The sequence below is a fragment of the Drosophila teissieri genome, chromosome 3R (assembly GCF_016746235.2).
Source record: "Drosophila teissieri strain GT53w chromosome 3R, Prin_Dtei_1.1, whole genome shotgun sequence".
NCBI lineage: Eukaryota > Metazoa > Arthropoda > Insecta > Diptera > Drosophilidae > Drosophila > Drosophila teissieri.
In genome coordinates, this window is record NC_053032.1 from 10230368 (window position 1) to 10258117 (window position 27750).

Consider the following 27750-nt stretch of genomic DNA (forward strand, 5'->3'; position numbering starts at 1 on the left):
TGACTAAAGTGCTTAGTATTTATTTGATAACTACAGTAGACACAATGCGGCAAGCACCTGTCTCTGTGTGCCTCTATGTGAGCAAATTGCAGGCTGCCAGCGAAGACAAAGGGGATCGGATTGTTCGGCATTAAATTTATTATGTAAAATGATATGTATTTTGAGCCAGGAGACCTCAAAGCCATCCTCTCGAAAGTGCAAGACCATTGTAGTTGGGTGATTCGGTGGGTGGCAGCCAAGACTGCAAGTGAAAGTTATAAGTTGCAATTGGAGAACAAGGAAATTGGGTTAGGCGATGGCAATTAGATTAGGGCCAGGCGAAATCGTTCTCCCCAGAGTCGGTTGCCTTTGCACGATTTTTTTTCGAAAAGTGTTCCACTAAGCGGCGTATTTGGCAAAGTGAATGTATCTGTATCTGCGATGGCGGGCATCCTGTTGAGGCGACTAGAGAGTCTAGTCGCTCTTGACCAGCTATAGTTTTGTGACCAAAAAGCTACATCATACAATCCAATCCGATCCGCAGCCAATTGACATTGCACCGCTGGCAGTCGCATTCGTTGCGAATTGATGAAAGTAAACATTTAAGTAGAACTAAATAAGTTGATAGTGGTATTCGATAGACGGATGGCTTGCAGTTGCGGTTGCCGTTGCTGTAGCTGTTGCTGTTGCCACAATTTCTTTTCTTTTTCGCCATCTTTGCTTTTTGCTTTTAGCCCGGCTTTGTATCTCTTTGCGCTGCAACCGTGTTGATGTTCACGCGAAATTGATTGCCATAAATTATGCAAAGTTTGCATTCTCGCTGCCTGTGCCTGCCTCACTGTCGGTGAATTGGTGCGCGGCGGCATTTAGAAACTGCAACAGCAACATTCGCAGCAGCAGCAGCAGTTGCTGCAACTGCAACTGCAACATCTGCATTGGTCCGGGAGTGGACGGTTTGTTTCTTCCGCTGGCCACTCGTTGTTCCCTCCTTTTTTCCCGCTGCCGTGCTGCACACACATTTTCCATCTTCGATTTGGTCTTACCATTTCGCCAAACAATTTTTCAAATGATTTTGATCTTTTGTTGCTGTTGTTGTTGCCTGTCTGCTGGTTGTTTGTTACTTTTTGCTGGCCAGGAAAACATTCGGTTACAGTTACTTTTGATGTGCATGCAAATGTTTACACAAAACCGAACATATTCAGCAGAAATACCCCCTATTCGTTATAGAGAAGCCCTGATGCGCCCCAATTAATTTCCCTCGGATAGTAATGCATCTTACCTTTGCGCTTGATTAATAAAAACACTTAATGTAAAAGTTAAAAATAAAATTTGCTTAGTTAGGGCCTCGGGCCTACACCACTGAGATTGAAATTGAAATCGCATTTACATATCAAGAGGCATTGTCTTTGGGTCGAAAAAAGTAAAAGTGCTTAACGCACTAATCAGCCCAGCCGAAAAAGCGATGATTTCAATAACAAAAGCTCTCCGAAGGAAACCCAAATCAATTTTGCACTCTTTGAAAGAAATTGCAAACAAAACAAGTTATGCAATGGCCCAAACATACACAGCTAAATATTTACCGTAAACACTTAACAATAAGCAACGAAAATATTTGATTTCCATTCAAGCATCCGTGCTCGTACAACTCGCTAGCCAGCTAATTAAGTTATAATACTTACCAAGCCGATCGTTGCTCACTCACTTTAGGATCGCCCACGTTGAACATTTTCGTGTAGTTCGCTGTTTTTGGTAATGACGCCGAGAACAAGTTTCGCACTGGCTACCGCCGATTTGCCCAATTTGAATGTGATACATAATAAAAGCATGTTAATGCGTTAATTGATTGGAGTCGAGCTCGTAAATATGATTTTGAAATATGCAAATATTTGGGCTTTGTTTCGGCTACGTGGGCATCCATCGTACCGTTTCATTCATTAATAATAGATTTATTGATGTGAAGTAGAATTCTCTTAGTCATTGCAGTGGTGTATTGCGAAATACGATTTCCATTGATAAGCGGAACGTGGTAGGTATTTATTTGCACATGCCCACGATTGTTGGTTGTGCGAAATCAAGGGACAGGTAATTTATTAGATCAGCTGTCCCATTAATTGCGATACGGCCACCCAAATTTGTCATAAATTAATCTTCAAGCATTAACCAAATGTTTTCATAATTAAGCCAATTGAAGGTTCATTAGTTGTACAAACATCAGATACCCGTTTTCACAATTTTTCGGCGTTTTATCCAAATGCTGCTTTGATTCTGACCGCAGCTGTGTTGTGCATTTATCTTCATAAACTTCTGAGCGGGTGGGAAAATTGATGCAAATCCGGGACTTGTCCACCCAAGGGCTTGCTGAATAATCGAATTCAATTAGGTGACTCTCGTACAAGTTGTGAATATATTCACTTCTTCAGTTCATGTGTCGGATGCGTCATGCACATTAAATTTTCATGCATTAGAAAAGATTTGTTGCTGCCCATTTTTTTAGTTTGCAGTTTTGCCATTTTCTTGTTGTCTTGTGAGGCATTTTCACGCTTGGCCATAAACAATTTGAAATTATAAATGCAAATATATACGTGTGCTGCTCGGGCTCCATAAAGTGCCTGATAAATAATAAACTAAGAGTAAATGCTAGCTGGGCAGAGCCAGCCAGAAAGCGAAGCAAGTCAACCAAAGTCCACGAAACGACGGCGCCGAAGAAAGCAAAAAGATGGGGATCATAAATTCTAATAAGACGCGCCGCCACCACAGGTATGTGAGCTGGGAGGCAAGCAGATCCCCACTTGGCCATATGTCATCCGCAGGGAAGTGATGTCCCAGGCCCTAATGCGTCTAACGAGCTGCTGGATTTTCGAGGAGCCAAGTCGGCGAAAAATGCGGAGCGGGCGAAAGGCAATGATTTTCATATTAGAGCCCATAAACTGCGACATTTGTGTGCGAGAAGTGGAAATCTGACTGGGTATTTCAGTGTAGTAGGCAAGATAGTTTCTAGTTTTTTTTGACAAACTGAATGCTACATGCAGTTTTATGATTGATGTACGTTCTTTTGGGAACTCGTAACTAAAGTTCTGCAAGTAACAGTAAGTTACTTTCCAGATGTGCAGTATGAAAATGAAACATATGAAAAGGTTTTTTGCTGTCTCGTGGCACATTCCCTGTTTAAGTGGATCCTAGTGGTCCTAAGCTGGTTCAAAGAACTGAAGCCCACAAGTCCATTTAGATCCAGTTAGATACCGCCGCCAATCAGCAGTCGAAGCAAAAGCGCTAGGAATGTGTTGCGAAGGGAAGTTTGCCTGTATGTGGGTTAAGCCGAAGATGCCGTCGCTCAGCCCACAGAGTCTGGATCCCAATCTGGCTCCTACTCCCCGTCTGCGACTAAGACTTCAAGTCTGGGGCCTGAGTGACTCCCATAACCGAGAGCGAGGTGCAGCAACGTGCAATTACGCGCACAACTTGCGTGCAGAAATATTTTCGGATTCATTCACCTCTGGAGCGGAGTGGCCAAAGATACCGAGAAGAAGATATTTTTATATCCAGCCGAACGGGGGGGTTGAGATGAGATGGTATGGGCCCCTTGGGACGTCCTTGCACTTTGTTTGCCTCTTAGCTGTGGCATAGATGGCATTCCATCGGGCCATCATCCGGCGATAATGATGATTTCGATTCGGTTTCAGATGATGATGATGCTCGCCCACGTCTTGCCGCGGATTGCGAGTGGCTATTTTTATTGATCGGGACGCCAGGCCCCCGCCAAACGTCGCGTGCCCCATTAGCTTTTTTTCTTCTCTTGGTTGAATGTGTGCCAAATATTTCACGTTGATTTTTCTGTGAGTCAAAAATGTAATAAATGCCCGTGCTACTTGCCCGGTGGAAGGATCAGATGTGATTCTCGGAGAAGATTCTCGATATAAATATGTTTTGTTTATGAGTTGTGGACTGGTTTCGTTTGCTCAACTTTAGCGGCGATTCGTCTCGTGAATTTATTTTGAATTTTGCCTTTTCATTGCCTTAATTTGTGGGGACTCGCTTTGTTTAGCAGTGTGATCTTAAGGCATATTTCCTATTTGGCAAGATCTTTTGACGGCGATGACTCAGTACATGCATATTCTGGGCATTTCTTTTGGGGCCCGCATTTTTGTTTCGGCCATAAGCCCCGAAAAACCAACCTTCGCGAAGGGTTTCAGCTCGCTGTTGCTGTGACCTTGCCATCCATTTAGGTTATTTCTTCTGTTTTACTCGGGGTTTTGCCTTTCTCACATACATGTGTTCAGCAAACTGTTTGTCTTGTCTCATTTGCGCAATAATTACAAACGATTCGAATTGAAATGTTTGCGCAGGGCCAACAAAACTCCCACATAATTCACATGGCGTGCGACGAGATGGACAACAAAAATAAGCAAATGGCATTCGAAAACAACAACTGATGCGGGCCCAAACAAAATCGCTGATGGCTGGTAAAATAACAACGAAAACATTTGAAGAAAATAAAAACGGCGAGCTCATCGATGAGATCTGGCTTCTCAGGAATGAAATCGAAGTTGTAAAAGCAGCAACGAAGTTGAGTTCTCATGATTTATGTGCGCCCATGGATCAGCTCTTATTTCTTCCTGCGCCGCTGGCCGCAATTCATTAGCCAAATGGCCATATAAATCTGCCCATGACTAGCCAAAGCCGAAGCTCAGGGCCCTCGGGAGTGCACTGCAGTTTGGTTGGCTTGCCGTGTTGTCGTCTTTTGGCCAAAACTACTTAAATTAACTTTTGCAATTCGCGTGTCAATGATGACAGGCAACGCAAGGAGCAGCCAAGAAGGAGGAGTTCGGGGCCTCTTGAATACATAGATAGACGACTACAACTAACCATCCAACCAACCGACCTGGCTAATACTTTGGCCAGCTCCTCCAGAGCTGCGCCCTATCCAAGTGTCCAATCGAGCGTGTCCAGTCCTCGAGGTTCTGGGCAATATTAGCACGACATGATAAATATTTCAATGCCAAGAGCGAAGCTATTAAACCAGGAACCCCGGCCAAAGCGAGCCAAACCGATCGGAGCCGAGCTGAATGCCGTGCCCTATTCGAATCCCTCCCCTAAGGTCTGCAAATGACTTAGTTCATCGCTGGCTCTTACACTGCGGAAAGCAAAAATGTAAACTCCCGACGAAAATTGTCAAACATGTATTGCTTATACAAATTATATACATAAGCTCGAAGGAGTTCTTTTACATTTGCATTTGAGCTTTGTGGTAGTTATTTCAGTTTTATGTTGGATGAGTTTTACTGAGCAGCAATCGCACTTTTATATAATGAAATTAACTAATCAACAGTTCACGTGTTGACTTGCTCTAGAGGTTTAATTATAGTTGTAAATTTTAGGGAATTCAGGCCTTCCTAGAGAAATCTTTGGTGAGGACTGGCAGCGCTTTAAAGATATTTTTCCAGTACAGTCTATTTTTTGTATTTTATCCTCTGAAAAGGGCCGCCTCCTTTTCCGGGCCAAGCCCTTTGAAACATTTTTCGCAACTGACCAGCACTCGCAGTTCTGTGACTCCGGCTATTGGAGTTCGTTGTGCGATGTGCTTTTTATTTGGTTTGGTTGCTGGTTGCTGGTTGTGCCAACCCTCGCAGACTGTTTAATTAAAATTTCCTTTCCATGGGCTGCCTCTGGTGCTCTCTATTCGACTTTGCATAGACGTCTGGCCCGGGCGGGGCCTAATTAAAAAGTGAAACTGTAATTTAAAACGCTGCTAACAGCAAATGCCAGGACTTTGGTAATACGAACTTAAAGGGGCTTAAGGGGTTGCCGTCCGTGGATTAGGGTTTATGGTTGGCGAGTTTAGATGCCCCCAAAATGCAGTCTCTGATGTGCATTAATTAAGGCAACTTTCGCGGGAAAATTAATTAACTTTCCCGGCGCCCTACAGACCCAGACCCAGACCCAATGCACTGCGACGAGGAACTTGGCCCCGAAGGGAGAGCCAAAGTGAAACTGCACTCGAGCTCCCTTTTTTTGGGGGCCTTTTCCACCTCAGAGCAGATCTTCTACCACGATTCGCTGGAAAACTGCATTTGCAACAGCTGCAACATGGTCATGGTCAGGGCACCACCACTGCCAGTGAGTCCCAATTTTGATTTTTATTTATTTGCAATGAGATAAAAATAAAATCGTTCGTTAGAGCCAAATGTTCGGCCGATCTGAAGCCGAATCTGGGATGTTTGGAGTGTGAGAGACAATGAGCAATTCAAATATAATCATCATAAATCACGATTTAGTTTCGCTTTTCGCTTTGTTTTGCTACGTGGGTGCCCGACGTCGACGACCTATGAATGGGAGAATGGGTGTACCGTCTTGCACTGGGTATTGTTTGGTGTCTTCAAAAGTTGGTCAACGAATGTATATGTATATATAGCCATCGATGGCATACGCGTTCCCACACTGCCCTGGCCCAGCGATCAAGTTCAGTACCAAGTATTCAGTGGCAATCGCTAAAATGTTGCAAGTTGCTGGTTGCATGTTGCCAGCATGTACAGCTTGGCCAGGTTGGCTGACTTTGCCAGAGCAGCGCGAAATTGTAATTAACTTAATCTCCACTACTCCGCCCTGAAGATGCTCCATTCGCCATGGACTGTGCTCCCTGGCTTTGTCAGTTGTCCGATGTGTCAGACTTGGGGCCTTCTTTATCGGCTATGCAAATATCCAGGAAAGAATGGGTGTATTTGGGGAGTGCATACCCATAAATTGGGCTTTATATATAGATTGTGGCATACTTTATTGTTCTCACTCCATATTCCAGATCGTAAACAGCAAAACAGCGAAACAGCACAAATTTACTTATCTTTCTAGGTGTAAACAAACAATTAAGCCCAAAGGAAAACTTTGCGCAAGGTGGCTTAATATCGGAATAATTTCAATTAGCTCGTTCATTTTGCAAACAGCCAGTTGGCCACATGAGCATTAAGTCATCTAATTGCCATTTTCAGTGGGAGTAGAGAGTTAAGTAAGTCAATTAACGACATTTTCGGTCTTAAACATCTGGCTATGCAAACAATAAAAGCCCATGAATTGCGAGCACACAATACAGAATCGGAGTACAAAAGCACAGTAAAATGCCCTAGACCGCATCCCCAGGATAAAGCAGCTTTATGCCCAACATATGCACACTGTATGTACAATATACACACAATGGTTTACCCCCTTCCCATGGGGCTTACAAACGATCTTGGCTGACCGGGCCATTGAACTCGGAGGGCGCCTTTGTAGGCACGCATCGCTCAAAAAGAAAGCACTCTCCCCCAATGATTTCCAGCGAAAAACGCAACTACAACAACCGATCGAGGGGAACGCATGTGCGTATTTGTTTGAAAAACTATCCCTGACAGTTGGAGTTGAAAAACAAATGCCCAGAATATTTCCAAAAAACTCGAGACGAAGTCGAGATAATATCGGCCAGTGTCGGAGCCAAAGTCAAAGTCGAAGACCGGGACACGGCAATCGATCGACTGTCGCTGGATCGTAATTAATTGTGGTTTATCCAGGGGTCCCTAGCCAAAGCTATCCATCAACTAAATGTAAATAAAATCGCCGGCCTCACAATGTTGTTTTTTTTCCCACTTTACAAATCACTTGAACTAAATATACCCTTCGAAGCGGTCAAGCGCGGCGTAGAGCAGTCGGAGACATATTTTCAAATATTTCGTATTGAACTGGCCGCTCAGAGCTATCTGGCTGTTTGTTTCATGGTCAGTTTGGTTTTGGCTCGCGGCATAAAACAAACAAATCGGGTTGAATGGGGAAAATATCACAGCGTCGAGCGGCAGTCGCCAAAGGAGACTTTGGCGTCTTAAATTGGCGTGACAATTGACCATTTGGTTAAATATCTAAGAGTTTATATTTGTGCTGCAAATTTGTTGAGACAAATTGATTGACTGAACTCTCCAAACGGGTGAAACTCAGGCAAACTCTGGCTTAGAAATGCCCGAATTGTATCTATCTATGGATCTAGGTATCCCATATCAAGTTGGAGCATCTGGGGAGGCACTTTAATAGAACTAAACACTCAGCCAGCTGTCATAACTCAATTGTCTGAGTGTCAGACCATTTCGAAATTGAAAATTTCCTTCTTTAAAGTGTAGCTCCCCTTGGGGAACCCATCCGTGCATATATCATATGTCTATTCTTCAACCCTTTCTCCCTTTTCTCCCAATCACATTATATTTTTAGTGCCTCAAGTGCGTACTTTTCGGCGCTCTCTTTTTCCGATTGTCTGGCCATAGATGAATATATTTATTGCCGGTATGTGAACTGCGTCATGCCACCAGCAGCGATTCATCAGCGGCCTGTGGCGCAAATTGGACGAAACAAAACGTATGAAACAACGGCTATAAGTATGCAAATAAACTATCCGACAATAGTAAAATGACAGCTAAAATGCGCACACCCCCATACAGAATATAGATACTATCTTCCATCATAAATCCGTGGGACAATAAACATCTCGAATATCTCCCCTTTAAACAGAAATAAAGTGACATAAAGAAAACAAATGAATTTGGTATAGCAACAATGTATGTGTTTATAGCTCTGACTGTGTATTCCCACGCATCCGTTGTCGTTCTCTGTTGCAGTATATCAAAAATATTATCGAAGTCTTCTAATATATTCCTTTGTTCAATTCCTCAATTGAGAGTCATCAAAGACCCAACGACCGTCCTAACGAGCCGATACGATTGCGGGAACAAGTACGAGTACGAGTCCCAGTCCCAGTCCCAGTACCGGAGTTTGTGTTTCCCGTTCTCGGACTTGGGCAGAGCTCTAATTAAATTTAAATTTCCGCCAAATGGCCTGATAGTCAGAATAGGGGTCAGGGCAGCAAATGCATTTAACAGGCTGCCACCCAAGCACTGCCCCTTTGCGATGGATGCTCGACGTTACTGGGGCTGATGTTGCTGCAGTTGCAGTTGCAGTTGCAGTTCGTGTTTTGTCTTTGTCTTGGTTGATGCCTGACTTTGATATCACTTACTGAGCGACACTGCACAAATAGTTCAAACAAACAAAAGAACCTAGTAACTAATGTCAATATTGGAATAGCATCACAACTGCTAAGCTCTCATTATGGCAACCATAGGAAAAGTAATGATCAGTAATGGGGTACAGTAAAAATGTAGGAAAATCTTTGTTACTTTAAATCATATTTTCAAATCTTTTTTTTTTTGTGTACGATCTTGGGAGTGGATCCCGCATGTATGTATGTATCTGAATCTGGTCTCTGGCAGGCTCTTTTAATTAGCAGCAGCGGAGAACTTTGGACGCGGGCACTTCTATGGCCGCCTCTTCAGTGGCAGGGAAAACCCTAAATAGAAGCAATGGTGAACGTGAACGGCAAGACATGGAACCCGGTGTTCGCCAAACCCTTCTTGCCCCTTCTTTTTTAGATAAGCTGCAGTTGCGCACATTTGGGCAGGCAGGCAAAGAAAATGGAAATGAAAATGGCACAACCAAGTCAAGTCGCATTGTAGGCAGCTGCAGCAGGAACATCTGAGCTGCACCATCCACCATCCAGCGGAAGCGGAATCAGAATCAGAAGCTGGAGCAGAAGCAGAAGCAGAATCACAACGAGCTATCGTTTGGCACTGCCACAGCAGATAAACAATGACAAGTTGCAGTCGACGCTTTTGCGCAGATGCAACCATGGAATGGGAATAGGAAATGGGAATGGGATTCAAAATGGGAATGGTACAGAATGCCCGTTGCTCCAAACACTGGCTGGTCGTCTGGTGCATAATCAAATTCCAGTCAACCCAACAGAATCGCAACCGAAAACCTGCGCTGCTCACCCAGGGGAGTCAGTCAGAGCCCGCAGGGCCAGGATCACATCAAATGCCATCACCGCACACACAGTTGTGTTTTCCCAACCAGCTTCACGATTAATGAAGGGCGCAGGCAGCAACAAGTTTGGTGGTGGCTTTAATGCACTGAGGGAAAATGTAGAGTTTGCCGGGGATTTGCATATGCACATCAATATCATATTCATAATGCACACAAAGTGGTTTCCTATCTAGGGATCCAACTCGCAAAGCAACGTGTTACCTTAAACCTCAAAATCGACTTCAAAGTGCACTTATTTCAGTGTAGACATAGACCCAGACGGAGCTGACCGCAGAGGCTGGCTGTCTGGGTGGGTTTCAGTGTGGTTCTCGGTTGTTGGTCCCCCATCAGTGTCAACTGCAGTGGCAAATATGGTGACAAACGACACTAAAGATTGCACAGCCTGTTGTCAATGGGGAAGACAACACCAGCCAGCAACAACATGGCCACATACATAGATGGCCCGTCGCAATTTATCGATTTAACGCTGCAAGGCACTTTTTAGTGTGTTCGAAAATTGATTAGAAAATATACGCCATTAGCGAAGGGAGGAGGGCGCAGGTTAATCTTGGCTGGCTCATAACTTCCGCATTTCGAGAACTATATAGGCATTGCTCTGGGGGGATGGCCAATCAAAAAAACATTTCCAGTTGATAGTTAAAACGTGACCGGCTGCTCACTCGCTTTTTGGAGGATGGGGCCGCCCAAAAACGAACCGCGGCCAACACGATATCCTACCAAATAGGCAACGGCCAAACGGGCTGGCAAAAGCCAGTTGGTAATATCTGCTTTTAGCAGATACTCGAATTGAATTGAATGGAGTCGCATGGAATTGACTGTTGAGCGTTTAAACGTTTGTTTGACTGCTCAACTGGTTGATCCGTCCGATGCTGGAGTTCAATGCACCCCGCTATCTCATAGCCATTGCATTGGCTTTTCAGCGAACTCTGGCGAACTTCGAAATCACCGAGGATGCTGGCAAATAGTTTAGCTTTTGAGATCTCAGCTATCTGCTTCAGTATTGCTCGCCGGCGATTGGCGGAGCATTTAAGCGCACTCAATACGTGTAAATTGTATGCCTTCTCGCGTTCATTCATAAAAATTCTGACACAAGGCCTTGAGCATATTGCCCCACGACGACGATGATTGCCCTGCCTCCATCCGCTGTAGAACTGATTCATCGCCGGCGTTGCAGCACAGTGGGCCGGTAATGGGTATATGATAACTGAAACACGTCATTAAATTATATCTTATATTTCAAAAATTAGTTTCCCAATACCCATTATGATAATAAGACAATGGCTATAAGAATGGTTATGTAAAATGGATTCAGGGCTGCAGTTTCAAAAAAACTAGCAGATAGGATTTTGGTTTGGTTTTTTTTGACCAAATTGGCTATTTTTGGGTCGCCTATTAAAGGCCAGAGATTCCCATTTATAGTACTTCTCTTTTTGCCTTAGAATTCAACTGTTTTGCCCACTGTGCGCCGCGGGCAACGCTTGTCAACTGTGTAGTCACTGTTGTTGCTTTTGCTGCGCCGCTGTCGTTGCGATATGCATTTCATAGTTTTGCATTGATTCATTTCGGAGCTTCGGGCAGACGCCGGCGATCCAAACACATTAGTAATATATGACCCCATTATTATTACTATATATGCTGTTGCCCCTTTTTCGCTTTTTCTTGGCGTTGTTGTGGTGTCACAGGGGCTGCACCCAAAAGTAGAGCTCATTTAAATTTGTCACGGCGCCAGAAACCACGAAATGTTATTATTTTCCTGTGTTGCATTTTCTAAGCCCAGACTGGCTTTTTTATGAGGTATGAGGCAACGAAAACGCATCTGACGATTTGACGGCTGCTCCCAGCAAATGTCCCAAAAAAGAGGTACAAAATTAAATAAATTTAAAGCGAAACCGACGAGATACTCGACGTCGTCATCGCTTTGCCTTCATTTAAATTCGTACACGTACGAGTATGGGTATCGTGCAACTTTATTATTATTATTTATTTTCGAACGCATTGGAAAAACACAGCAGAAAAACCAACCAAAAAGGCTGAAAGGCCGAAAAATAATGAGCAACATTTTTTGTGGCAGTGAGGGTGCGGCGGTGTCTGTGAGTAAGCTATTTTAACGAGTCGCCAAATGGGCCTGGGAAAAACAGACCTCTGTTTGTTCTAATTGATTGCGAGTTTGCTTTTAGTTAGTCCGCTTGTACTATTTTGTTTGCATTCCATCTGGGCGTAATTCAGAGTGCCTGAATGAAGGATATCCAAATGAAATTACTCACCGAGAGGCCCGTCCCGACTTCCTCTGCTGTTTGTTGTCACCAACTTTCAATTAACCAAATGACAGGCAAATGCATTCCGACTTGTTCCATAAATCCGAGCTGCAGTCCGGGGTTCAATGGCCCCCTTGGTTGGCGAGGGTGAAACATTGTTGACACACGACTGGCTGCCTCGCTGATTTAGCCTTGAAATAGTTGACATGTCGCAGGCTTTCCTCCATCCAGACACCCATCCAACTATCCGACCATTCAACCATTCAACCATTCATATCCCTCCGCAGCAATGGAGTAATAAAAACAGAGAGGAGCGCGATGTAAAAGTTGAGCGACAAGCGACATGACAAGATGCTATGCAGATGTTGCTGCTGAGGCTGCTGTGCTGCGGATCGGCTTCATTGTCATTGTCCGCGGTTTTGACTAAGTTTTCTGATTTATTTTTCACTTATTTTCGAAACGTATTTGCCGCAATTTGCCAAAGGAGCTCAAATATTTTGAAAGCCGCTAACAATGGTGTGGAAAACGAAACAAAGCAATCATAGTGCAGACTTTCTTTTTGAACTAACTTACACGCGACATGTAGCAGGCGTCTGCGTAGGTTTTTCCAATACAAAATAATTTATTGCCCTCGTGTTTATGAATTAAACTTCCAGGCGAGAGTCGGGAATTTATCTCAAAAATTTTCTCACATTTGAAAACATAAGAAAACGTAATGAATTTGAAGCGGGCTTTCTTGTCCGCTCTCTTGGCCAATTTCAAATGTGCAGCCAACTGTTGTGGGCCGTGTCTTTGTTTATTTGCTTTAGCAATATAAGATTATTCATTTTGAGAGTTTATAACTGCATTTCACTTTTGTGTGGCCCGCACTCGATGTGCAAACGATGCGTAATTAAATTGTTTATTTTGTGTTTTTATGTTTCTTTCTTCTCGACTTTCTTTATGTGGAGCGTTTGCAGTGATGTTTTTACTTTTTGTTTCTGCTTCTGATTGTTTACGAAGTGCACAATAATTTATGCGCACATTTTAATTATCAAAAGTAGATTGTAAAATGAAGTTAAGTTCATTGCCACCACGCTTAACACCGAATTAATAAATGTTTTTCCCTCTCTGCTTCCAGGTGAGCTTTTCGTTCCTTATTGTCAAATCCTTGGATTTAATTGCACGACATTTGAGTGAGTCAGGTAACTGAAACCAGGTAATTTGCACGACTCGATTCGACTATGCGTGAGAAATTTCCTATAAATATTTGCAACAATTAAAAAGCTATTTTAGCCCGGGTCTGCTGCCCGTGGCTCACTCACCTCCTAAACAAGCCGCTGATTGATGGACTTGAGCTTGAAACGCCACCAATCGGTCCAGTCCAACAGGTTTCTGCACTCAGAACAAATTCTTATCCGATTGATCCAACAGAACGTCTCAGATTTCAACTGGGCTTTCGGATGCCCTGATCTGCAGATTTGATTCTGTTTATATTGCGATTGTCACTTAAAATAATTCGTGTTTTGGCTCGATGTGGAAATTCATGAAGTAATTTTCACTAACTAACATCAGGAAATAATTTGCTTATCTTGCAATATTACTCATGTAACGATTTGTAACCTTTATCCTAAGGTAAGACAAGAAGATTGATTCAGCTTACATTAAAGAAAAGAAACCTAGATAAAACAGTTTTAAAATGATATTCAACGACATGATAAATTTTTTTCCGTGTAATGCGATCCGGCTTCGATTAGAACTAGTTGGGTGCTGGCGATGGCGATGACGTTGGGCGACACGTGTAGCCGCCGACCAGTCCGGCCCACTTGACATGAGTTGCACAAACGCGAACTCCGTTGGTGAAAAGGGGAAGAAGGGAGGGGACATAGGTCTTCCATCATACGGACTGGCTACTGTGGCAGCGGGCAGCATGTGGCACTTCATCAAGGGCAGACGGCAAAGCCGAGACGTCGCCATGATCTCAATGGAGAGTTTGGAGTGCTGGCTCCGTTTGGCCTGGCTGGCATTCCTCGGTGTCTCGCTGGGAGAACAAACGCAGCCGCCTTTCCCTGTCCGCGGCATGCCACATTTAAAATGTAAACGCCAATTGATTATTAACGCGCCAAACCAATTACATTTCGTACCCGATCGCGCACTTAACAAGCCGACAAAGTTCGAGCCGTTCTGGGTATGGAAATTGCGTGGATCTCGAATGCAGCTCTTTGTGCCAAAGATCTCTCCAGAGATTCGTCGGCTCTGTAGCTGAAAAAGAGTATTTCAGCTCCAGGGTGCACTACAATGTTGTCTAGGGATATGCATGATCCTTACCAGCCTGAAGAGCCTTAAAAGGAAATTAAAAGATCCGAATCCAAAATGGATACAAGTCGTTTTAATATCATAAAGGAACACGGATGGTTAAAACTTCTATAAATCTCTCTTTCTTGAGTGAAGATAGAGTATTCCCCATTTTCGTGTTGCCATAAAACTTTCCCATCTCGTCTGAGTTTTCTCTAGCCAAATAGGGAGGCGAAAACCCTTTCGCATGGCATCTTGTGCTAATCGCCAGCAGCATGCCAGTGACCCTTTTATGGTCGCCATGCAACGGGCACCGATCCTATCCGAAGAGACCCAAGTCGTCTTGATTGGATCGGCTGGCCTGTTTGGTCTTTGGGCCAAGTGGAATGGAGGCGACATGGGCGCTGGGACGCTTATGGCAAATGCGCCACACTTAGTGGAATAGCCGGTGAAAAGCAATGGAAACGGAAGTGCTTGTTGTTGTCATTTAATGAAAACAGAGGGATGGGGATGGGTAAGCCAGCGGAAGGCGTGTGTCTGGATTTTATGTTGATTTTAATCACAGGGACGTGTCACAACTGGCCAAATGCATCTGTTATTCGTTGGAGGGTGAGTGCAACTGTCTGAGGCAAAAAGGTACTCACAAACACGCGTGCTTTTCTAATTTAATTGACAGAGCCCACAGCCATTGATGTTTGCGATTTAAGGCGTGCGATAAAAGCAATTAAATTGTATGACTTACTCGCCGCGCATATGCGATCAAAGAGCTTATAGTGGCAAGAAGGGATTGTATGGCGCCGTCATGGAATGAAATTAAAACTGAAAACTTGCTGCTCTGTTCGATAAAAGCGTGTTTTCCCACCCCATCGAAGCCCCTTTCAATTGCCAATTCGATCAATTTAGTGGCTCTAAGGTCAAATTATACCGCAGCACACCCCTAATCCCTGCTGCTGACGTACTTGAGAAACGCACTGGAAATCGGGGAGGTATACGTACTGGTCTGGTACTGGTACATATACGGTTCTGTTCTGCTGTGGCTTTTCACTTCCACCTATCGATTGACAGTCGCCACATCCAATTAACAGCTTGCACTGTCTTGTGCGGTTTTTGTTTTTATTTCATTTCTGGTATTTAGCACAGTTTGTTAGAGGCGGCGACTTGTTGTCGGTGTACATACATAGTCGTATATATACATATCCACACATATATAGAGGTGTCTATAGCTGCTGCTCATGTAGAACAAGACGTCTTTAATTGATTTTGTGTTACATTTATCCATTTAATTGCCTTAGCCATGTATTGAAGATAAATTTATTTCTCATACACGGTGGCAATGGCGCGATCCTTATAAATATGGATTGTGGCTTTAGTATAGCACAAAAGTTTTACGTGATAGAACTGATAACAAAACGGAGAGGCAGTTGTTTTCATTTGCTTGCATCATACCTACTGACTATAACAGAGCACTTATTTTATTACAGTTTGTGAATATATAATATCTCCCCTGTGAGTCAGACATTAAAAGCTCAGTCATGTGAGTGTTTCTAACACTTTCTAAGGTTCCCCGTTCAAATTTAACCGGCAGAGTTTTGCGGAACTACCTTGGGGTGTTTTTTCCGCGCCGAATATTAGAGAAAACGAAATAACTGAAAACCGTAATGCCCATGCAATCGTTCCGTGAACAGTGTTAGTGCTAATGCCAGAGCTACGTACAATCTGCAATCTAAGATCCCTCAACTATCTGAGGCACTCAACGGGCCCGAAACGTGGTCGGTTAATGACGTTGCTGGTTTGTAGGTGCGTTTGTGAGAGTGTGTTTGCTTAACCCATTTATTATGTCTTTTGCCATGCCATTGATGCAAAAGTAAACAAGTTAAGCGGCTTTTAATTTTATTATTGTACGGTATAGCGGAGTATCGTAAAGTAAAGTACACAAATAGAGGCGAAGCGAGACAGAGATAGCACTCGGCCACTATAAATCAGTCTAATATATTGTTCGGCAAATTATTAAGTCATTACGTGTATATATATCTTGTACAGTAATGTGCGCGGATTGCCCATTTCAGCACATTCCACAGCCGCAAATGATTGATACCCCAAGAATACGAATATGAATAATTATGACCTTCGGATCGGCGGATAGGTAATAGTCATAGTACATGACTTTAGGTCTTGGCGGGGGTCGTCGACGTTCTCCGTTTAGAGGTTTTGAGAGATCTAGGGGGAAATATGCAGCTGGGCAAGCCCATAAACAAATCAGGTTCGATCCCAGCCAAGAATGTCTTGTCGTCGTCGTGCGCCTCACCTAAACAAACAAACTACAAACAACAACCATTCCGTATCCATGGCAGGCACGCAGTCCAGTTTATTAATTTCAGAGGTGAGCAGTAGGAACAGCGCTCCTAAAAGACCCCGCTTAGGAACCCTTAAGCGTATGCACGGGGTAAGATGCGACCCACCTTAAACTGGAACTGGAACTGAAAACTGAAAAGAATCCCCAGTTGCCGAGTCATCACACATGACGGCTGGCTGGATAGCTGGATTGTCCTATTGTGACATTGTTACAATTCAATATGTAGAACGTGTTCGATTTTGAATGCTTTTTATGGCCCAAACGACGACGGTCGTGTAATCGTAAACTTTTGCTGTCGTCCGATGTCATTAAAGCGAGTCCTAGAGTCTCTCAGTTCGTGAGAACAGCATTACGGGGTCTTTAAAATGGATGGGTGGGTAGCGGGATGACGATGACATAACACTGGCCATTAAACTATACTTAGTTATAGACGGAGACGGACGGCCAGATAGTCGTCCAACCCATCCAGCCAGCCAGCGAACGAACGTGCAATGAACTGCTGAAGGTGATCTCGAAGGCTGATAGCAGTGAGGCCTCCTTGTCAGATTTAATTGATTATGCAATGTTTGTTATTATTATTACTTCGAGCTTAGCTGATAAATGCATGAGATGTACTGGCAATTTCCGCGTGTTCGTGATGCATAGCGGTTTGAGTTGAGTTTAGTATGCGTTAATTGTCCCCGCCTCCGCCAAACACTCACTTCTTACCACGGGTTTTTCAATTTCATATCGAATTTCCATGTTGCCTACAACTAACAGCTAATAATTGCTGTAGTTACAAAAAACAGACTGGAAAAAGAAATTGCCAGCTCCCACCTCATCCTCCCACTAAAAGTTGTGCAATATGCGTGAGCTTGCTGCTGTTGCAGTTGTTGTTGCTGTTGTAGTTGCAGCTGTTGCCGTTGTTGCTTCCTGCCCCGGCAACATCTAATGGCAACAACAGTTTACTTGTTAAATTATTTGCTTAACACGAAATAAAATTTTGTTAAACATGTGCCACAAAGGAAAAGGTGAAACAACAGGCAGGAGCAGTATGGCAAACAAAAAAACAGCAAACGCCAAAAACACAGATAAAAAACATTCCAAGCAAAAGCAAAAAGATTTGCATAACTGCGCCAAGGCTTCCGTTAACAATTAAAATACAACAAGCACAAACACACGGCCGCAAACCATAATAATCATCTGATGTCCGAGGCACACACACACCACATTACCCAACAAGTTCAATAAAAGGTTGCATAAATCTGAAACCGTATCTTGCCCCCGATAATTGCAGCTTGCAACACACGTCTCCGCTCGAAGCCTCAAATATTCTTTGATTTGCACTCCTCAAAATGGACACTTCCTGGTCTCCCACACACACATGGTACCGCCCACCGTCCATTAAACCATCTGGAAAAAGAAATAGTGATGGTGTGAATGTACAAGGTGCAACAACGAATTCCGCTCGTTTCACATGAAAACCAAATTCGAAATCGCTTAAAACGGCACTTGAGCTTATGGTTTTTTGCCGTTGTTTACGACTCTGTTTGCGGCTGGGGCATAATATAGAGATATATATCTTTTATTTGGGGGCTGGCTGGGGTTTTATCTGCAATTGTGTTCCGCTATTGTCGGCTTAATAAATGTTTATGGTGATTGATGCACACGGTCTCTCGCCTTTTGGCTAATTAATTCGGGATCCCCTGATCCCCGGATCTCCATCCCTTCAGCCAACGGATGCATCTTTATGGCCCAATCATAAGTTTGCCCTTGGGCAGTTGAACTTTCCATGGGCCGATAAGAGGGGCCCGAAACTCGCCGGACCGCTGATTAGATTACCCATTGAATTATAATCCTAGTACTTGACTGTGCTGATATAACCAGAGAGTAGGTTTTATATATGTTCAGCTAGATAAGGCTAAAACGATTTGACCGTATCATAATGTCTAAAAATATTTGTGTATACGTCAGTGCAGCTGTCAAGGTTAATTTTAGTTCAACAATAGGAGGTATGGGTTATAGGTAAAAGTAAATTAAACAGTATGCAGCACACACAATTCTTATAAAATAGTTTAACCTGAATCCTTATTATACTCCGCTCGTTCTCGTGACAATAGAGCGTGCAATATTATCCCCATTTAACCCGTTTTCAGCTCCATGCAAATATCCAAACAAAGTCACCTGTCTCTCCATTAGCTCGTTATAACTGACCATAGCAATAAAGGCCATTTAGAGCGGCCCCTGACGCCCAAAAGCAAACTGAAAAGCCAGTTGGCGTGGTAGAAATGAGGAAATGAAGACAACAAGCCAGCCATCGAGAAAGAAGAAAGCAAACTGGGTTAAATTCCATTCAAAAGCCGGCTTCCAGCTCTTAGCTCTTAGCTCTCAGCACGCCAGCTGGTTCTTTTTCTGCCAACAACTTGGGAATGGGAATGGGAATGGGAATGACCAGAAGTTGGTGGCAGCAACACCTCGCCTAATATTTGTCTTACATGGTTTTAGCCGACATTTCTCCGTCGTCGGAGTGCGTATTTCTAGGCTTTGGGCTTGGGTTCGCGCAGCGGTGTGAAAAACGCGACGGAGTGTGCCAGAACACGTTTTGGCCAGACTCACTGCCTCCAAGCCGTTCCGCCGGTGACATTGTACCGCTAACTGGTGTTGCCACAACACGCTGCCATGTGAAAGATGATTGACCAGGCAGGCTCATACTCTGGCTCTCTGGTGAATGAAAAAACCCAACTGTAAATCGCATTAAGTATTTGTCAAGTAGCAAAACGAAACGCAACATCGCCGTGGAAATAGCTGGAATATTTTCATCACCAGCAACTAACTAGTAGTCGGTGGTAGTCGTTGGTAGCCGGTGCAATCGAGTCGAAGATCGAATGTCACACGTGTGCCCCATGCCGCGTCCGTTTGGCTCAAAACGCGTTTTTTGGCCAACGATAATACACAAGTATGTAACAAGCACACAGGCCAGAAGTGAGCGGGGTTTTCTCTCCGCTTACCGATTACCAATTTTTGGTTGGTTTTTTGTATCTTTTCCTTTCCGCCGGCTGAAATGTCAGTGTGAGTCGCAAGTCGCGAGTCGCGGCGACTGGTTTTCGGCCAAAGCCTGGACTTTTGGTCAAAAAGGATGTTTTTTGGCGAGGTGGTGCGGCAACTTTCGTTGTTGTTTTGTTTCCGCAACCGCCACCATTTTTATTGTGGCGCTGTTGTTTTCATTTTTGCCCCAACTGAAAGTGAAAATACGAGTATTTTACGGCAAAAGACATGAAATTTGTTTGCATGCCGAAATGCCTGCTGCTTGCTTCTTGCTGCTTGCTGCCTGTTGACATAACCATCGATGCAATGCGATGAGGAGATGAGGATATGAGGAGCCTCTCAGCTGGCCATTAAAACTGGTTAAGTAATAATCATTTGATGCGTTTCATTTGAATGCGCAGAACGGAGCACTGTGACTTCACTCTCATCTCCTGCGGTTATTTGCAGTCTTCAGCGACGGAACTTTAAGTTGGACATTATTGAAAGTGCAAACGAAAAATTAAAAGCGTTTCCATGCTTCACAATAAGCAAACAGAACCAAGGAGTTCAAAACGCTCTTATGCTTTTTGATGGCTTCAAACAAAGTTTTCGTTCTGTTGTTTACGCTCGGCCATTGTTTATCACACATTTGGGGTAAATAAAACGATGGATTTCGGGAAAATTTTCTAAGCTGGTAAAAAGCTTTCAGAACCCAATCTTGGGAATAACTTTCCCACACACGACGACCCAGATCAATGGATGCTTCTTTCACTGGAACACCACCTTCGTTTTCGGATTTCGCCCGTAATTGATTATTTTGGAAGCCCATCGACGCCGGCTATGATGTACGAGTATGTTTGTGTTCCGCGGGTAATTCTTTTCTCACGTCATTGCTGGCCTAAACGCTTTTCAATAAGAAGCCGACCAACTGGCCAACCGACCGACCAACCAACCAAATGGACGGTCTTTGAAGCTGGCCGCCGAGCAAAAGATCAATCCACACACACAGCACACACACATGTGGTGGTCGGAGCGAGTTCTCTTTTAGCACAGTTGCAGACTGGCTCTTCGGACTTAGGAACACGGACGTGCCACTTTTTGGTGCACTGCACCAGTCGGAGGAGAGGCGGCTCATTCGCTTTGTCTGCGGCACGAACGGTTTGAACATTTTTGGGTAAATACACCACGTAGTCGGCGTGCATTTTGTGGAAACTGCACAGCCTCTTTTCATCTGCTGCGCTCATTAAGCGCTTCTAAAGCATTCTAAAACGCATTTAATGGTTTAATTGTCCCGGCAAACACTCAATGGACACTGGGGAGTGGCTCTTTTGATGGCCTGTCGGTCGGGATGACAGGCTGTGTGACAGAATGTCTGTAAGGTACGGGCTCGTTTTATGCAAATCAATTTGGCAAACGGACGCAAAGCCATCGACTTTATTGGTCACGCACAAGTAATTAGGCAATTAAAGCAAGAAGTACAGTGGTACTTCTCCAGGTAGAAACTTTCAGAAATCAAGATTGGCAGTAAATTAAACTAAATTTTGTTGTGGAAATTTTGAGTGGCATTGCAAGCTGGGCACAAATATGTAAGATATAGAGGATGCCATAGTTAGTGAAACTTAAATTAATTTACTCACAAAATTAGTCTTGACAGTAAAATCAATCAATGATGAACAGCAGCGATTTAAAAAAGAACTGCCTTACTCAAATACATTTCGAGTCCATCCGGCTGGGTGTGTCAGCATTATGAGGCAATTTTATAGGTATAAATATAAGGCATAAGCATATTGAAAGCTTTTTGAGTGGCAGATAAGCAAATGAGCGAATGACATGAGGAGCTAGCCGAAAATAAAGTGACACAAAGCGGAAATCGAATTCTGAGCCGAGTTAAGAATCTTGGCAACACCTCAACCACCTCTTACCCCCCTTGATTTTGATTGCCACATGCTGCTGGCGGCGGAGACAACAAGCCAAACAACTCATGACTGCAGACCGCCGTGAATTGGACTTTGCCCGCTGGGCGTAAGCGAATATCTTGAAGCAAATGGCAACAGAAACTTCATAAATTTGCTAACACCGACGCAAAGGCAGCTAGCAGCCAGCAGTCAACAGCCAGCAGCCAGCAGCTAGAGAATGGAGGCCAGCCAGCTCACAGTCGAAATGAGGTAAAAGCGCAACAGGACAATAAAGAACGACAATGACTTGGTTACGACTGTTGCTTGTACGAGGTACACCTAAAGGTACTGCAGTAATGGTGTACTGACGCTTTTATCGTAGTAGTTGTCGGCGTCGTGTGTGTCACCCACGCACACGTGTCCCCGGGCTCCAAGTGTCCCCCGTATCCTATCTATCCATCCATCCATCCGGCCCGTATCAGCTTACTCACCTATATAGACCCCGCTGGAGGGGATTGCGAGGGACAAGGAAACTTAATTTGCTGCCATTAGCAGAGAGCCGAGAAATTCGCGCTCTAGGAATATAATTATGTAGAAGTGCCCCAGCCTGCTGTTTGTTTTCACTACTTATTTGCCTGGCTTGCTGTCGGCGTAAAAATAGAATACAATTCAAGAAGAGTTGAACACTAGTTGCCATTGTCGACGGCGGTCCACATAAACGTGTGTACGTGTGTACGTGTGTGCACTTTGGCAGCTACTTGGGGCTATTTATTTAAGTGAATTGTGAATAATGTTGTCTGGCGCCAAGTGGCAATCCCGGCTCAGACGTCCGACGAGCTCTAAACTGAGAAAAAGTCGTTCTTAAATCAAAAGTATTATCTCCAAATAAAGGTACTACAGGCAAAGCATTGACTTAAAAAATGTTCTTTGTTCTTAGGTTTCAAGTTTAGATGCCCACAGCATGATTTCAACCTTTTCAAAGTCTAGTTAGGGGTTTAAATTCCCAACTTAATTGAGTATACTATTTGAGGAACCCCTTTTTTCCTGAAGTGTATAGGATGTACAGGAATAGCACCTACGCCAGAATCCTCCGGACAAGCCGGGCCAAATGACATTTAACCCTTGGTGGGCGTACGTACGGACCTAACCCAACCCAAGCCACCTAAAAGGGCAAATTCAATTTAAAATTTTAATTGTGATTGCAGACGTCTCCGGCTCGCTAACCACCGACCATCAAATTGCATTGGAACAAATTGCTAGCGCAGACAGTTACAGATAGACGGGTTTATTGATTTTTCATTTGGTCTGCACAAATCCGTGAAAACCACTTTGCTTGTTGTCTCACTTGTTTCGATGCAATTATCCTCCAGCTCTCGAACTATTTGCTGTGCACTCGCCAACAACTTTCCACGCAAACTTGACCCTGGAACATTGCAAAATGAATTCGAACATGTGTACCTGGTTTAGTTTAGCCGTGTCCTCACATTTTGCACTTGAATTGTCAGGCGCCGAACGGCAGAACGATTTATGGATCTGCCACTTACCTTACCTACTGCTTGCTATATATGAATTCATGTTTCTGATTTTGGCAATGTCTGATTCCGATTTTCCAGGTCACACATCGAACAACCGGCCAGGTGATGGTGCTCAAGATGAATCAGTTGCGGGCCAATCGACCTAATATGCTGCGGGAGGTGCAGCTGCTGAACAAACTCTCGCATGCGAATATATTGAGGTAAGTGCATAATAATCATATTCCATTTGATATTATGGGGTATGGGGTACGATGTATGTTGTGGTCCAGCGTATCGTCTAAAAATACTCATTCTAATCGCGAGCAAGCAAAAGCGTCTTATGGGCCAATGCCAAGCTCGGTGGTCTGACTCATTCTCTGATTTTAATTGCAAACTTGACTGCGATACTTATGAATGCTTGTTGTTGTCCACTCTAGATGATGATATTTATTTACATACATATGCACTCCCTCAGCCTTTGCTGATCATGTGGCCCGATTGTGTTTACGCATTCAGTTCGCACCTCGACGCGAATTGACCATTCATTTAAATGGATTACGTAAACAATTTAATGGGTTCATCGCGCGGGGTCTTTATTTTGAATTCTACGCAAATAATGCCCATGTTCCCCGTCGGATTCAATTCAGTTTGGCATATTTTACACTCGATTTCAGTACTTGTACTTGTTAGGGGTAGAAGCGGCATCAGCGCTGCTGGCATCATCGAAAACACTGACCTATGCTAAAATGGAAATAATCATGTAGTGTGGGGTATGATTCACTTTCAGCCTGTCGTAACTCTTGACATCTGTGCTTCTGGGACCGCTGACTAAACTGACATCATTATGGATATTATTTTTACACACAATCGTATTTATGGGAGCGTGAGTGCTTTCAAATTAATGCTGTGCAAATATTTACTGTTTACCGAAAGGAGATTGGCCTGTTATCTGTTATGGTCTCGGCGGTTTGTTTATATTTTTCGACTGGCCATTTGTTTTTGGCATTTTTAAAGAGTTCCAGTTGGAGTTCAGAGCGGGTTCAAGACCAATATCGCACAAAACATTTCCGATGCCCGCGCAAAGGTCAAGTTCAGGCTGCACCGACTCCCTGTAATTACCTTGGCAGTGACCAGGTGTGTTGGCATTACCTCTCATTGGTGGTGGGGAACGAGGGGTTAAGTGTTTGGGGGACCCTCTCACGGGTCACAGAAAAAAGTGCTGATGTAATTGGCTGGCTGAGTGGCAAAGTCTGAAACAATATGGCAAAGGCTCATGACATTGTTGTCTGTCGGGCTCGAATAGATTTAATTGCCAAGCTGCGTAGCTCACTCACTCACTTCGCTGGGGTTTGTTTTTTGCTGTTTTTCAAATAGATTTATACTATTTTTTCAGTTTGTTTCTTCCTCACGTGACTGCACGCAACAATGAGTGTCTGATGGCAGCGACTTCAATTGTATGCAATTCTCAGGGACTTTGCTGCGGCTGCTGTTGCCGTTTTCTATTTTTGCGATTTTTTCCGCAAAATACCAGACCAGACAGACCAATCCATTTTGCACCTCCCATCTTTTCCTGCTCGCCTCCATGAATATGCAATTTCTGGCTTAGACCTTTTTCTTTTTTTCTCTTTGCGTGTGCTTGGACCCGCCCTTTCATTTACTATGTTAACACCCCGAAAATGGAAAGAGACATGTCTTCTATGTTAGTTGCTATTCTATTGGTTGTTGCTCGCCTGCAGGCATTCAACCTTTAACCTTGTACGAGTATAATCCGAAAGAATCCGTTAAGGCAACGCGACTAGATCCCATCCCACTCCAAGTTATCCTGGAGGTAGAACCCACCTGATTTTATGACATCTGTCATTAGCATTAGCGGCTGTTGCTGACAAAGAGCTGAGTGAAACGTGCGGCGAATCGCAGTCAGGGAATTAAATGCAACGGATTCTGTTGATTAAATGCCCTGGCCAACTTATTTCGCTGTGTGCCGGGCTCGTTGAGAGATGGATTTGGGTCAGCAGAACAGCGGAACAGCAACCAGCAACCAGCCGACAGAAGTAACAACAACCACACAGTCTAAAGCGACTCTGCAGCTGCCAACTTTTCTTTATTCGTCGGCACTAAATGAAAATTCTGAAAACTCTGGAATGCAGCTGTGGCGCCATCGGCCGACTGGATAGTGAAATTAAAATTCAGACGCACGCATTTAATTCTTTGTTTTATGGATCCCCTGCAGCAAAGCTATTTATACGAGTATATTTACACTGGGGCCAATTAATACGACACTGGGAGAACAAGTAGTTGCAATCAGGAACAATATGGTGGAATTAACAGAATTTTAATATTTTACTTTTTCAAACTTTTCAAGCTTCTCAAAGCTATTTCGTTTTTACAGAAATTTCTATACTTCTGTTAATTAATCTCCAGGAAATAATGGCACTTAAAATAAGATGGTAATACGCTGATTAAGCGATGAGCTGTGAGTGGGGCATTCCAATCAATTTAAATCCGTCACTTCGTGTGTATTTAATAGCGATGTTATTTGCCTCAGTGTATGCGTATGCTACTAGTAACTATGCGTGTTCCGCCCAATTGAACCCCGCTTAGATCCGCGATCCGCGATCCTCGATTCCCGATCCCCGATCCACGTTTGTGATTTTATCAGTGACGTGGATCGCTAAACACTCCGCTCCCAGCTCGTCCAAATGACTGACCGGGCTGACTGGCAGTGAGTAGTCAGTTAGTTAGTTAGGCGCTGCTCTTGTTGGCGGGCATGTTTAATGATGCTTAACGATCGCGACTGTCGGCTAACTGTCAAATTTTAACAGCTACACCGCTGGGCGTCCATGCGGGCCACTGGTCCGCCGCCTCCCAAGGTGGCCTTCCACGATCCGGCTAATGAAGCCTATTGATTGGCTGCCAGAACTAGCTGTACCGTTGCATCCTCCTCTGAATCCAAGTCCGACTATGATTGTAATGCCGATGCAGTCGAGCGTCAATAGAACTAATCTTTGGGTAATTGAAACCGCCTTTCTAGCCGGCAGCACGCCATGTAGCACGGCTAAGTCTCGAATAGTATGCACACACGCCCACCCACGCCCGAATCGGTGACTTATTGGCCACAAAGCTGAAACTGAAACTCTCACACACCCGACTGAGTAGTTGAGCAGTTGCCGTTGGCGGTGTGTATTTTTTATGGGCTTATCACGCGCCCGCCGTAATGCGGAATGTCGCACAATGAGAACAGCCAGCGTGTGAGGCAATTGCATTGCATTCCCCCTGCCCAGCCTGTTGCCCCCTCTATTGGCCCACTGGAGGAGCACCGGCAACGCCACCGGCACCCACCCACCCACATGGCATGGCTTGTAGCTGTCGCCGCTCCCAGGCAGCCACCAACTTGACAGATGGCCTGCTCTATGCTCTACTCACCAGCAGCTCCACCATGCACTGCGAAAACGAGGAAATTGCAGTAGATGTATTTATTTCAAGGGGCTGGTTTCCAAAAGTGTCCATTAATCCAAAATGGTATTCGGCATTTCACAATTAGAAAAGCAGTCAACCAGACAGGTAACTATACTTCAATACTTACGCGTTGGGATTTTAAAATTCATAAAATGAGTGTTTAGTATCCGTGTATTATTAACCAATAATATACGATTCATATGGTTGCATACCGTGTTCTTTATAGTTGATACGTTATTCCTGGTAGAGCGCTGTCGCATTTCCATCGTTTGACTCACAAATCCCATTGGTAGTTGACTTCACTGAGTGCCTTTCGCTGAATGTAAACACAGCGATGACGATGGTGGCGCCGGGTTCTCTACACTTTTTGTTTTGCCCCTTTTTTTTATTGTACATATGTGCATATATATATCAACTGGTGAACTCCACTTGTAACAGCCGAGCAGGGAAAAAGTAAACAAGCTGCCGCTTTGGCTCACAGCCATTTAAACGCTCATTTAACGCGACTAAGCCCGCGAAAGACATGTGACAGTTCTTGGCCCGGCTCATTACGGCCACAAACAATGGTGGAAATTCCGCAAGAGCTGCTGTTTCAGCTTTTGCTTTGGCGGTACTTGATCTTTGCGCCTGGCTGCGATGCTAAGCAGGTGATAAGTTGTGGGCAAATGTTGACAAATTGTTGGCATGCAAATGCAAATGCGCGCGGGTTAATGACTTAAGGTGCCAACCCAGCCGATTGGACCACTGAGCTCTCACACTTCCGCACGAGTTGCAGTTGCAGTTCAGCTCTGACCCCGATTTGAAGCGACTTGGGCAATCGAAAGCTCAACTATTGATATTGATAAACGCGGCGTTGGCGTTGCAAGAGATTCCACTAAGGTCAGATTGCACTTAATTGAATGCCTCGATAGCCAGTCATTCAGTCGATCGAGCTACCACTCATCTTGCGATGAGTCGCGTCGCGCCGTCACTTGAAGGTCGTCTGTGGTGGCGGAATGCCTGCATATAGGTAGTATACAATGGTATAGTATAGTATAGTATAGTATGGTGAAGTGTAGTATAGATGCGATGTGTTTGCCACAAGCCTCCATTTTTCGAGGGGCCACTGCACATTGTTGTCTCTCGGCCATTATTTG

General features: G+C 44.2%; 1 protein-coding gene across 3 annotated transcripts in view; it reads left to right on the top strand.

The window, feature by feature from the left end:
- LOC122619712 overlaps positions 1-27750 on the top strand; it is a 47784-nt gene that overhangs the window by 9349 nt on the left and 10685 nt on the right. For all 3 annotated transcript variants that reach the window (XM_043796802.1, XM_043796804.1, XM_043796803.1), the window contains one exon: positions 23258-23379. In XM_043796802.1, coding sequence (XP_043652737.1) covers positions 23258-23379 — 122 coding nt within the window. The remainder of the gene's footprint in view (positions 1-23257; positions 23380-27750) is intronic.